This window comes from Lepidochelys kempii, chromosome 2 (genome assembly GCF_965140265.1).
Source record: "Lepidochelys kempii isolate rLepKem1 chromosome 2, rLepKem1.hap2, whole genome shotgun sequence".
In the NCBI taxonomy this organism is placed as follows: Eukaryota; Metazoa; Chordata; order Testudines; family Cheloniidae; genus Lepidochelys; species Lepidochelys kempii.
The window spans coordinates 61,132,878-61,147,081 of NC_133257.1; the positions used below are offsets into that span (position 1 = coordinate 61,132,878).

The following is a 14,204-nucleotide window of genomic DNA, read 5'->3' on the forward strand; positions in this document are numbered from 1 at the left end:
TTTCAAGGTTTGGCATCTCAAAAAAGATATATTGGAACTGGAAAAGGTACAGAGAAGGGAACAAAAATGACCAGGAGTATGGAACAGCTTCCATACAAGGAGAGAGTAAAAAGACTGGGACTGTTCAGGTTGGAAAAGAAACAACTAAAGGGGGATATAATGGAGGTCTATAAAATTAAGAATGGTGTGGAGAAAGTGAATAAGGAAGTGTTGTTTACCCTTTCACATAACACAAGAGCTGGGGTAACCTGATTAAATTAATAGGCAGCAGGTTTAAAATAAGCAAAAGTAAGTACTACTTCATACACTGCAGAGTCAACCTGTGAAACTTGTTGCCAGGGGACCTAGTGAAAGCCAAAAGTATAACTGGGCTCAAAAAAGAATTAGGCAAATTCATGGAAGATAGGTCCATCAATGGCTTACTAGCCAAGATGGTCAGAGATGCAAATCCATGTTCTGGGTATCCCTAAACCTTTGACTGCCATAGCTGGGACTGGACAACAGAGGATGGATCACTCAATAATTGCCCTATTCCATTCATTACCTTTGAAACATCTGGTGTTGGCCACTGCTGGAAGACAGGATACTGAGCTAGGTGAACCAATAGTGTGACCCTGTAGGACTTACATTCTTATGTTCCTTTTCCTTTTTAAAAATGTAACTAATTACCTTAGAAACTTCTTTGTTTTAAACCAGACACTGTTAACATAACTTTAGTTTAAATTCTTTTGACTTCAGAGTCTGAGGGCATGGTTACTTTATTCACGTTAGAAGTCTCACTGAAGTCCACAGGTCTACTTGTGATTAAAATTTTCTCACATGCTTAAGTGTTTGCAGGATGGGGCCCAAAAGTATTCAGGTAATGGTGGTTCTACAAAGGGCCAAAGCTTGCAAGCTTTCCATGTGTCAAGGTTCCTTCCCCATTCTTTACAGATGTGGGGACCTGCATGAAAACTTTCTAAGCTTACTTTTACCAGCTTAGGTTAAAACTTCCCCAAGGTACAAACTATTTTACCCTTTGCCCTTGGACTTCCACTGCCACCACCAAACGTTTATCTGGGTTTATTTTATTAGGAAAGCGTTGTTTGGAAATGTCTTTCCCCCGCAAATCCTCCCAACCCTTGCACCCCACTTCCTGGGGAAGGTTTGGTAAAAATCCTCACCAATTTGCATAGGTGACCACAGACCCAAACCCTTGGATCTTAAGAACAATGAAAAAAACATTCAGGTCTTACAAGAAGAATTTTAATAGATAAAACAGTAAAAGAGAAGTAACAATAAAAAGAATCACCTCTGTAAAATCAGGATGGTAAATACCTTACAGGGTAATTAGATTCAAAACATAGAGAATCCCTCTAGGCAAAACCTTCAGTTACCAAAAGACACACAGACAGGAATATCCATTCTATTCAGCACAGCTTAACTTCTCAGTCATTTAAAGAAATCATAATCTAACGCATATCTAGCTAGATTACTTACTAAATTCTAAGACTCCATTCCTGTTCTGTCCCTGACAAAAGCATCACACAGACAGACTCTTTGTTTTTCCCTCCCCCCCCAGCTTTTGAAAGTATCTTGTCTCCTCATTGGTCATTTTGGTCAGGTGCCAGCAAGGTTATCCTAGCTTCTTAATGCTTTACGGGTGAGAGGATTTTTCCTCTGGCCAGGAGGGATTTTAAAGAGGTTTACCCTTCCCTTTATATTTATGACACCATGTGAAGAACTGCCACGGATTTCAGTGGACCAATAGAGAAATAAAAATAGGCACTGGTTGTATTAATTAAATTATTATTAGGAGCCAAATTCACTCTCATTCAGATGAATTATATCTTGATATCAGTAAGGTTTGTGACACAGTCCCACATGACATTCTCATAAGCAAACTAGAGAAATGTGGTCTAGATGAAATTACTATAAGGTGGATATACAACTGGTTGAAAGACTGTACTCAAAAGTAGTTATCGGTGGTTTGCTGTCAAACTGGGAGGGCATATTTAATGGGTCCTGCAGGAGTACTGTGTCCAGTACTAGTTAATATTTTCACTAATGACTTCGATAATGGAGTGGAGAGTATGCTTATAAAATGTGTGGATGACACCAAGATCTTGGAGGGGTTGCAAGCACTTTGGAAGACATGATTAGAATTCAAATGACCTTGACAAATTAGAGAATTGGTCTGAAATCAACAAGATAAAATTCAGTAAAGACAAGTGCAAAATACTTCACTTAGGAAGGAAAAATTAAACGCACAACTGCAAAATGGGTAATAACTGACTAGGCAGCAGTACTGTTGAATGGCATCTCCGGGTTATAGTGGATCACAAATTGAATGAGTGAGTCACAATGTGACACAGTTGCAAAAAAATCTAATATTATTTTGGAATGTATTAACAGGAGTGTCATATGTAAGACACAGGACATAATAGTCCCACACTATTTGGCACTGGTGAGGCCTCTGCTGGAATATGTGTCCACTCCTGGGTGCCACATTTTAGAAAATATGTGGACAAATTGGAAAGAATCTAGACAACAACAAAAATTATAACAAATTTAGAAAACCTGATCTATGAGGGAAAAACTGGGCATGTTTAGTCAGGAGAAAAGAAGACTGTGTGGGGAGCTGATAACAGTCTTCAAATATAAGAGGACAGTGATCAATTTTTCTGTACGTCCACTGAAGGTAGGACAAGAAGTAATGGGCTTAATCTGCAGCAAGGGAGATTTAGGTTAGATATTAGGAAAAACTTTCTAATTATAAAGGTTTCAGAGTAGCAGCCGTGTTAGTCTGTATCCGCAAAAAGAAAAGGAGGACTTGTGGCACCTTAGAGACTAACAAATTTATCTGAGCATAAGCTTTCGTGAGCTACAGCTCACTTCATCAGATGAGCTGTAGCTCACGAAAGCTTATGCTCAAATAAATTTGTTAGTCGCTAAGGTGCCACAAGTATGCCTTTTCTTTTTTAATTATAAAGGGTAGTTCAGGTCTGGAATCATTGTCCAAGAGAGGCTGTGGAGGTTTTTAAGAACAGGCTGGACAAATACCTGTCAGGAATGGTCTAGGTTTACTTGGTCCTGCCTCAGTGCAGGCGGCTGGCCTAGATGACCTCTCTAGATCCCCTCTAGCGCTACATTTCTGTGATTCTGTGAGTCTATGAATCTCTCACTGAAGTCAAAGGGAATGCTCTCTGAGTAATAACTTATGTATAAGCTCCAAGGTTTTAAAATTTCTGCTTATTTTCGTGTGAAAATTGTTTTTTTTTTAACTATGAGATGGCCTGTTGCTGTTGCTTCTCCTCCTCTGAAGCTATACGTGCAGAGCCTCTTCAAAATCGAGCCCTGAGACATTGAGTAGGGAGAGGAAGAAGGAAAAATCAATCCTCCCATTTGACAGTGTGCATGCAAGTACAGAACCTACTGCTGTCAGCACAGAGGGTGTTAGATAGAGCTCTGCAAAATCTACCTATTTCAGTTTGCACTAGAAACAAAACCACTGAATTCAGTTTGTGGGGATCTGTAGCTCCTGAGGTTTAGTTGAAGTATCCTATCCACTCACAGCAAAAAATGAAACTGTTGATACTAGTATCTTCTACCACTCCTCTCCCTTCTCCCAACAAGCCTATTTTCCATCTTTGCCTGATGCCATCTTCCAGAGGGGAGACTTCTTTCTCCATTCAGCACCTAATGTCTTTAGAGAATGTCCAGTTGGCCTCACATGGGGGAAGTTAGCTGGATTGCTTCCTCCATACCACTTCTTGGTGGGAGGGTCTTCAAGGTTTTCCAAGGGGGAGGTTAGTGGTCACTTTGTTGTAGTGAGGCGCCATCCAGGACAAATTAGAGGAATTAGGGAAGACTACACTTGAAGTTACTGAAGAAGCAAGGTGGGACAAAAAGGTCTAGAGCATTTATTAGAGCACAGAGATAGTACAAATGAAAGACCAAATCAAAAACCACACTAAGGGCTTAGTCATAGTAGTAAAAGTAGTAATAAAATAGCACCAATGAACCCTATTAAAAGCTCAGCCCCAGGGTGCTAGGCACTGTGCAGACATGGAACAAAGACGACTGTTCCACTCCCTTCCCCACATTGCTCACAATCTAAGTGACAGACAGGACACAACTGTAAAACAAAACATATTCTTGACAGGTCTCACTAGCCATTTTTTTCTCCCCTTCACTTTAATATCTCTTTCACAAAAATGTTAATGACTGAGGCAGCAATTTTATCTCTGTATTTTCAGATTCAAAGTTGGATGTATCATCTGAACAAAACCCATTCAGATCTCGTTCATATGTTCTCTGTTGGAAAATCATATGAAGGGAGACCTCTGTTTGTACTAAAGGTAAAAATTAAATAGTTAAAGCAGTTATATCTATTTCACACAGCATATTTATATGAGAGGTTCTGAGCACCTACATCCCCTAATGAAGTCAGAGGATTTGTGGGGATTCAACACCTCTCTGGATCAGACCTTTAATAAACAATGTAATAACCTGGCAGAAAATAGTTCACACATTAGAAAGTTAAGAGCCAAATCTGCTGGCTTTACCTCTGCATATATTCTCTTTTCAATCTACTGGATTATTTGTGTGAGTAAGGCAAGTAGGATTTGGCTTTAAGGGAGTTGGAAAGATCTGAGTTTATAACTGACTTCTAGAATGAGTACCCTCAAGGATAGATGGACCACAAGAAACCCTGGAGCTCTTCTGAACATTGTGCCCCACATAATTCTTGTTGATCCGTTGATGATGAAATGATGGTATTCAATGCTCAAAATTAGCCCAGGCCTACAAAGGAAAAATTAGTACTTCTATATGTTTTCCTTGCATCCTTTCCCACTAATTTCTTAAAATTTGGTTTCACATCACATGCTGATTTCAGGAAAATCTCAAAATTATTCCTCAAACATACATTTTCCCAGCCCTGCTCCAAGTGGCATGTAAGGGCTTATTTCTTCAATATAAGAGGAGTTGATAGCTCTGACTTTTCCTGTGACTTTTTCAGTTCTCCAGTTTGTAACCTTGAAATGATCTGCATGGATGATACCTAGAATTCCCATTCCAAAGTATCAGATCTGTATCTCTTTTGTAACTGTTTACAAGAGAAGTTCAAAGTGTCTATTGTAGCTAATTAACTGTGTCCACTTCTGCTATTGCTGCTCACTAAATGTCAATAAGCACTAAGACCTGTTGTGGTAACAATGAATATTTACTTTTTTAGTTAGGTAAAAGAACACGGCCTTATAAGAGAGCTGTCTGGATAGACTGTGGCATTCATGCGAGAGAATGGATTGGTCCTGCCTTCTGCCAATGGTTTGTAAAAGAAGTAAGTGTGCTCTGCCTTACACTATTTTTGCTTTAGAGCAGTGTTTCCCAAACAGTGGGTCATGACCCACAAGTGCATTGCAGGAAGATTGTAGATGGGTCGTGGGCTCAGTGCGCAGGGGAGACCCTGGTGCAGGAGGAGTATTGGAGAGGTTGCTCACCTTGCACTCAGCCCACAACACAAAGCTGGGTGCAGTTCCCCGCTCTGGGTGTTGCGACCTGGCACGTGGGTTTGCAGCACCACTCAGATTTAGTCTGGCCACCATTCTGTCATAATGGAGGGGCAGCCAAGCCAAACCTGAGTGGGGCTGTCACCCCTTTATGCAACCCTAGACAAAGCTAGGCACACATCACAAAAACATGCCCTACGTGTATTGGCAGAGATTTGGAATAGGAGTCTATTCAGAACGCCCACACTATGGAGACTGATACGTTGGCAATGGTCCAGATAAGTCAATGCCAAGCCCAGCACTAACTTTTGTAGAGCAATCTGGCAATACCCTTGCCCTTGAAACTTAGAAACCTTGTAAAAGAGAAATTCATCCCCTGTGTAATTCAATTGGAGAGAGTGGAGTAACACCAGGGATGAATTTGATCCAAAATGATGAATTCTGGATTGTCCGAACACTCACTGTCTCATTAATTTCCCTTTGGTCCCACCCCACTCTGTTTTGTTCCCTTAACCCTTGATTTATCTGGAGTCTAAACATCACATACATACTCACAAATAAACTCCAGTTCCCTTTATCATTCTTCAAACAACGGGGCAGGGAAATTAAACCAATTAAAATTCAGCATTTCACTTGCCTGCTCCAGTACATCAGTATTCTTTTTCATGTCACCACTTACTCTCATTTTCACTCTGGGCTCAGTTCAGACATACGACAATTTTGCACGATTTTTATTTAAGGCCCAGGGTTTTACCTGCCAAACGCTAGTCACTTTGGATCAGCAAGAATTACGGAATCAAACAATGCTCAAAAATCCTTCATAAACAAACTATCCTAAACTACTGCTGTAACTTTGAATGCAAGTGTCTTCCTATAGCACACATTTTCCTCCTTCCTTGGTTCTCCTCTAAGCCCACATTGTAGCAACACTGTCTTCTCAGGAAACCTGCCTCTGGTTTTCCGACCTTGTGGTAACTCCTGATCCTGCAAGACACTACACAAAGTCAGACCCCCGCACCCATACATAGCCCTGTACACTTTAAGGGTGTATTCACTGCAGTACTACAGTTGGGCTCTTTCAGGTCTTGCCTCTACCCACCTCCCATCCACACACAATATACGCTAAACCCAAGTTTAATGATACTTCCAACCTACACCAGGTAGCTCAGTGGGGCTGTAGGCTGGAGCCCGAGAGAGGCTTTCAGTCAGGTTGGTCACCTGCCCACTTTGCAGTGAGAAAGGATGTTAAACCACCCAAGTGATGCTAATCCTCCAGTGCCTTCCCATAATTCCCCCACATACCCAGAAGGACAGACAAGTTCTCCCACAATTCACTGGGAAAGAATTATAGAAAAGCTCAGCTTACTGCAGCCATGTGCTATGGCTCAAAAAGTCCTAGTGATATACGTGAGGGAGCACAGCACCAGTGAGGACATGGTAACACAGGTATGGCTTTGCAGTGTCGCTACTCATACGCAGGCGCCAGTCACCTGAGTTTACTCTGCAGGGAAGACATACTTTAACAGGACTCTATGCTAGTATAATAGTTTGCAAGTACAGAGCAGCCTGCAGGATTGGGATCCAAGTCCCAGCCTTGAAATGAGGGAGAAGAGGGTGTAGCAAATAAGCAGTGTAAGGCACCCACTCCAGTGCCTGTCTTTTTAATTTAGTGCTTTAAATTCATTTTGCAGTTAGGAAACTAGGATAAGGTTTCTTTTAAAGTCCACAGCAGGAAGTAAAGATACATATGAATTTTCTGCCTGTTATTTGAGACCCTTGAAGACTAGACTGCTAGCATCGTTTCACTAAATATTTAACATATGCTTTCTGTGTTTAATTAAAATGTGTACAGCTCAGAATTTACTTAGAGTAAATGAATGTGTCTGTCACTCTTTCTCATGCATCGTATTTGTTCACATGCTGCATTTCCTCCATCCCCCTTCTTCAGTGCAATGTGTAATCCCAATTTTTAGAAAAGCACAACAGGAAAGGAATCCATTATAGTCATAGTTTCTGGCCGGAGTAAATGAAAACAAAAAAAATATGAACTTGAGATATTTGGATTGGGATGTCATTTTCCCAATAAATGATTAGCCATTTTAATGAGAGCTCCAGAAGCACTCCAAGTTTCAATATGCTCTCAACTCTTGGCAATTCTCTGTGTGTATGCAGCCCAGCAGCAGGCAGTCCATCCCTTCCGAAGTTCAATCTGAGTTTCGGAAAACACAGTCCATTAGGAGGCAAGTTTTCTGGACATCCATAAACTCTGTCTCACTACTGACTCCAGGCAGGAAGGGCCAGGAGAGCTCCTCCAACTAATGCAGGGATAGTGGGTCTATGCCCATCTCCCCTTAAAGGGCCAGTCACCCTGTAATAATTTGCTTTTCAGAAAACTGAGACGTTACTCTCCGTTCTTGCAAGAGCTGAGAACACGGGAGGCAGCAAGTTCAGGCCATAGCTAGGGGAGGGCGCCATAGCAACCCATGTGACCAAACAGAAACACATTGATTGGTACCAAAGGCATCTCATTCAGGCTTTCTCAGCTATGAAAAGTCAACTTGTGGAATGGAGGGTCTCTACTGAGGACCAGTTAAGGACTTATCTTTACTAGAAAATGACATTGAGCTAGAACACAACCTTGAGGAGTCCTGTTAAGTAATAAGAAAAGGAGTACTTGGGGCACCTTAGAGACTAACAAATTTATTTGATGCATCCGATGAAGTGAGCTGTCGCTCACAAAAACTTATGCTCAAATAAATTGGTTAGTCTCTAAGGTGCCACAAGTACTCCTTTTCCTTTTGCGGATACAGACTAACACGGCTGCTACTCTGAAACCTGTTAAGTAATGTGATGCTGACTACAACTTTGCTGTCATGGCACACAGGGACAAGTTGTGTTTAACATCATGCAGCTGGTTGTGAGTAAACCCCACTGGGACCAAGATTTACCCTTGACCCATTAATATAATACTAAATACAGCTTGTGGCTGTCTAGTGTGACAGCAAAGTTGTAGTTGTTTCAGAGTAGCAGCCGTGTTAACCTTTATTCGCAAAAAGAAAAGGAGTACTTGTGGCACCTTAGAGACTAACAAATTTATCTGAGCATCGGATGAAGTGAGCTGTAGCTCACGAAAGCTTATGCTCAAATAAATTTGTTAGTCTCTAAGGTGCCACAAGTACTCCTTTTCTTTTAGTCAATGTTGTGTTAGTTTAAGGTCATGTTCTAGCTCTCTAAATTTCTAGTGAACACAAGCCCTTATTGAAGATAAAAAAAAAAGGTGAAAGTCATGAATAAAAAGTCTAATCAGAGTAGATATACCAGAGTCATAATTTATGCTCCCTTTTCTAAAGCAGAAAAAATGACGACTCCTCTGAGTGTGAGGAAAAGGGGGAGAGGTGATATGTTCTGCTAGAGTGGTGTAATTCTTGGTATTATCAAGCTGCTTGCTGTTCTGTAGATAGCAAAAAGACAGATTGTTGTCATCTGCCATTTTTTGCCTTCCCCTCCCGCTTGCATTTTATCTGGAAAGGAAACAAAAATTAAACTTGTGTTCATGAAAGATGAAGTATTCATTTATTATAATTTATTTTAGTATTAAAGTGTTGTCATAAAACATTATTGTGAGGTACCCTTTCAGTATGTTTCTGTGTGTACCCTTAAATTCTCAGTAAAGTGGCTGTCACAGTCAATGCACGTTAGGGCTCAGCCCTGTGCCAATTAGGCACATATCTGCATTGGGCAGATGTTGGAGGAATTCTGCCTAAAGGAGGTATAATTTCTCCTGGAGCTCTATAGTAGACTGGGAAAGCATGACTGCTGCTACACCTCTGCAGAGGTTGCAGCATATTCCACTCTGCCCACCTAGTCATGGCCCTGCCTCCTCTCCAAATCTCTCCCTTTGGGGCGTCTTGTGCCCTATGGAGCACACAGACCGCAGGTGGGTTGCAGTTGAACCTGGCTGCATAAGATGGTGGATTTTCGCACCCTTCCTGCCTGCCCTGCTTATACTAGGCAGCCAGACACAATCTAGTCCTTAACAATACTAGAGAATAAGCAACACTGTTCTATGTATTTAAGATGCTAAATATTCAGATATTTATTTATATTAATATGCACTAGAGACCACAGGCAGCTGCAGATTGCTGCTGATCAGAGAATGCCTCTCCTTGCCTGAGTCGGTCTCCTTTGTGTAAAGATGGTCCCACGCTACACAGCTTGGGATGTTTTCCTCTAAAAATTTGGTGCAGGCCCACGCCTACCTTTTTGAAATAAATACTGTTCTTTTTTTTTTTATTGGGAAAGGCTGTTCTAAATGGGGGGGGGGTGCGCACATGCACACACGTTTCTGGCCTTTGTTATACAGATCAGAGTAGATAATCATAAATGATCTCTCTTCTGGCTTTACTCTGAATATTTTTTTCTATTTGAAAATACTTATATCACAAAACCTCAGCCAAATCTAATACTCAGAAGTCGCCTGGATGTGTATCCCGGCCTGATCCCGCAAATACTTGCTACTAGCCTTGAGTGCAAGTGGATTTCCATGGAGCTAATCTCTGTGCGGGTAGCATGGGTTTGCAGGATCATGACCTAATTATGAGTGGTTTCAGAGTAACAGCCGTGTGTGAAGTGAGCTGTAGCTCACAAAAGCTCATGCTCAAATAAATTGGTTAGTCTCTAACGTGCCACAAGTCCTCCTTTTCTTTTTGCTAATTATGAGTGTAATTTTAATGGATAAACTCTTAAGCAAATGATAAGAGGTTAAGTGCAGTACCTTCCTGTCACCACGATGAGGCATGTGATGACTGAGGCATTGTTTTATAAATAGCTGTGGAAAGCATTCCTATGCTTTTAATGGTGTTTCTCTTTTGGTCCATAGTGAGTCCAGTTTTGTTCAACAAGAAAAACGTTTAAAGTATTTTTTTTCCTTGCTCTGCAACAAAAAGGAGAAAATTATCTGCAGCTTCTTAGTGTAGGAAAATGTTATTTTTGTTGTGCACTTTAAACTTGTCAACTGCATCTTCATGACAACCCACAATAATCTTGTGAAGGTAAAAATTACTTCCATTCAGATTGCAGCTATTCATTTTTTTTTTACCACATGAATGCATTTTGATGAAATAGAAGTATCACTGCAGCTGTGTTGTGCCTATAGGAGGAGTTTGCCAGTGATAATCACTATTTGTAGACGTCTCTGCTATCAGTCACTCGGACACTCAAACACCAATACACACAGGGGCTTTTAAACTAGTGAGTATGGGCTTGTCTGCACTGGCAGTTTACAGCACTGCAACTTTCTCGCTCAGGGGTCTGAAAAAACACCCCCCCCCCGAGCGCAGCAAGTTTTAGCGCTGTAAAGTGCCAGTGTAGACAGTGCCCCCATGCTGGGAGCTGTGGTCCCAGTGCTGGGAGCTACGCCCCTCATGGAGGTAGGCTCTTTAGAGGGCTGGGAGCTCTCTCAGCGCTCTGCCGCGACCACACAAGCCATGTTAAAGCGCTGCCAGTGTAGACTAGCCCTGTGTTTCTCCTCAATGCATGTATTGACCTACATGAAGGGAGGGAGGACCACAGCTTACAGGATCAAAGAGTTTAGAGGAGAGACGAGGAACCCAGTCTGTGTGCACATGGCTGGAATGCGAGCTGCAGACACAGAACCTCTGTAAATACCTCTCTTAATAAAGAGACCGATTAGCTTTAGAAACATAGGAGACCACTCATCGTTGCTCAGCAGTGTCATCTGCACAGAGGAAGAATACAGTCCTATATTCCATGAGAGCTAGGGTGACCATATGTCCTGTTTCAGCCAGGACAGTCCCTTTTATAAGCCCTGTCCGACCTGTCCCGACTTTTTCGGCAAAAGAGGGAATTTGTTCCATTTGCTCTTGCCAACTGATGAAGTTGGCAAGAGCAAATGGGACAAATGCCCAATTTTGTCAAAAAAGTGGGGTGTGATACAGAGGAATGTGGGGGGGGGGGCAGCAGCAATGCCAGCCCCTTGCAGACAGGGGAGGCAGGGCTCAGGAGGGCCAGGCGCGGTTCCAGGCATAAGTGACAGCCTCTTGCAGGGTTGAGGGAAGCAGAGTTCCAGCAACAAGCAACCCCAGCCTCACAGCAATGTCCCATTTCCCTTTGGGAAATACGGTCACCCTAATGAGAGCTCGTATCTGCAACTCTTACACAGAATTACACAAAATAATACTTTGCAAGTAGACCCATTGACTTCAGTGGGACTGCTCATGTGAGGGAGTACTACTTAGCATGAAAAGGACTTTAAGAATTAACTGTCAAAAGTTGGACAATTTAGACAATGAGGAAAGTAAATAAGTTATAGGTGACTGTTTATCCCCTTTACTATTAGAAGCTGTCACTGTGTCTCAACAGCAATTTGAACAGACTATGTATTCAAACTGTTGGATTGAAAGCACCTGGACAAACATTTCCTGGGGTTAACATAGCCAAAAAATAAGATTTAAGTGTCAAATTTTCCAAAGCTGGTGTCAAGGTTCCTCCCCCACTCTGAACTCTAGGGTACAGATGTGGGGACCTGCATGAAAAACCTCTTAAGCTTATCTTTACCAGCTTAGGTCAAAACTTCCCCAAGGTACAAAATATTACACCCGTTATCCTTGGACTGGCCGCTACCACCACCAAACTAATACTGGTTACTGGGGAAGAGCTGTTTGGACGCGTCCTTCCCCCAGAAATACTTCCCAAAACCTTGCACCCCACTTCCTGGACAAGGTTTGGTAAAAAGCCTCACCAATTTGCATAGGTGACCACAGACCCAAACCCTTGGATCTGAGAACAGTGAAAAAGCATTCAGTGTTTTACAAGAAGACTTTTAATAAAAAATAGAAGTAAATAGAAATAAAGAAATCCCCCCTGTAAAATCAGGATGGTAGATATCTTACAGGGTAATTAGATTCAAAAACATAGAGAACCCCTCTAGGCAAAACCTTAAGTTACAAAAAGATACATAGACAGAAATAGTTATTCTATTCAGCACAATTCTTTTCTCAGCCATTTAAAGAAATCATAATCTAACACATACCTAGCTAGATTACTTACTAAAAGTTCTAAGGCTCCATTCCTGGTCTATCCCTGGCAGAAACCAGCATACAGACAGACAGAGACCCTTTGTTTCTCTCCCTCCTCCCAGCTTTTGAAAGTATCTTGTCTCCTCATTGGTCATTTTGGTCAGGTGCCAGCGAGGTTACCTTTCGCTTCTTAACCCTTTACAGGTGAGAGGAGCTTTCCCCTGGCCAGGAGGGATTTCAAAGGGGTTTACCCTTCCCTTTATATTTATGACACGCCCCCCAAATCTCAGCTAGGGTTACACTGGCTGGGATTTCTTCCTGGAGCTCTAGGAAAACAGAGTTAATAAGACACATGCATCTCTAAATATACTACCAAGTACATAAAGACTAACAATATTTTCCACATCTCAAGGACGATTTTAACCAGTTGATTCTGGGAAACTTTCACGGGAGAGTGCATCAGCCACTTTGTTAGAAGCTCCTGAGATGTGTTGGATGTCGAAATCAAAATCTTGGAGAGCTAAACTCCACCGAAGAAGTTTTTTGTTAGTTTCTTTGACGGTGTGAAGCCACTTTAGTGCAGCATGGTCGGTTTGCAGGTGGAAACGCCGTCCCCAAACATATGGGCGTAGCTTTTCCAGAGCGTAGACAATGGCATAACATTCTTTTTCAGTGACTGACCGGTTGCTTTCCCTCTCAGACAGTTTTTTGCTGAGAAACACTACAGGGTGGAATTCTTGATCAGGTCCTTTCTGCATTAAAACTGCTCCCACACCACGCTCGGATGCATCTGTGGTTACTAGGAACGGTTTGTCAAAGTCTGGGGCCCTTAGTACAGGGTCAGACATGAGTGTCGCTTTAAGCTTGTTAAAGGCCTTCTGACACTTTCCGGTCCACTGAACAGCATTTGGCTGTTTCTTTTTGGTTAGGTCTGTCAGTGGGGCAGCGATTTGGCTGTAGTGCGGTACAAATCGTCTGTAATAACCGGCCAAGCCTAAGAAGGATTGAACCTGTTTCTTTGACTTTGGGACAGGCCACTTTTGGATAGCATCCACTTTGGCCTGTAGGGGGCTGATAGTTCCTTGACCCACCTGGTGTCCAAGGTAAGTCACTCTGTTTAGGCCTATTTGACACTTCTTAGCCTTAACAGTTAGTCCTGCCTCCCTTATGCGCTCAAGGACTTTTTGTAGATGTTCCAGGTGGTCTGCCCAGGAATCCGAAAATATGGCCACATCGTCAAGGTAGGCGACTGCATATTCTCCTAATCCCGCTAGGAGACCATCTACAAGTCTTTGGAAAGTGGCGGGTGCATTTCGCAGCCCGAAAGGGAGTACATTAAATTCATACAGCCCGAGATGTGTGATGAAGGCTGACCTTTCCTTGGCAGATTCATCTAGCGGTACCTGCCAGTACCCCTTGGTTAAGTCCAAGGTAGAGATGAACTGGGCCCGTCCCAGTTTCTTTAATAGTTCATCTGTGCTTGGCATGGGATAGTTGTCTGGGCGAGTTACAGCATTTAGCTTACGGTAGTCCACGCAAAAACGTATTTCCCCATCTGGTTTGGGAACTAGAACCACTGGAGATGCCCATGCACTTTCAGAGGGGCGGATTACACCCATCTGTAACATATCCTGGATCTCCCGTTCTATAGCAGTTTTAGCTTGAGGAGACACCC

General features: G+C 42.3%; 1 protein-coding gene across 1 annotated transcript in view; it reads left to right on the top strand.

Annotated features, from left to right (window-relative positions):
- Window positions 1–14,204, top strand: part of CPA6 (carboxypeptidase A6) — a 120,712-nt gene that overhangs the window by 80,095 nt on the left and 26,413 nt on the right. The window contains exons 5-6 of the mRNA XM_073329611.1: window positions 4,239–4,340; window positions 5,219–5,323. Of these exons, the coding sequence (XP_073185712.1) occupies window positions 4,239–4,340; window positions 5,219–5,323 (207 nt within the window). The remainder of the gene's footprint in view (window positions 1–4,238; window positions 4,341–5,218; window positions 5,324–14,204) is intronic.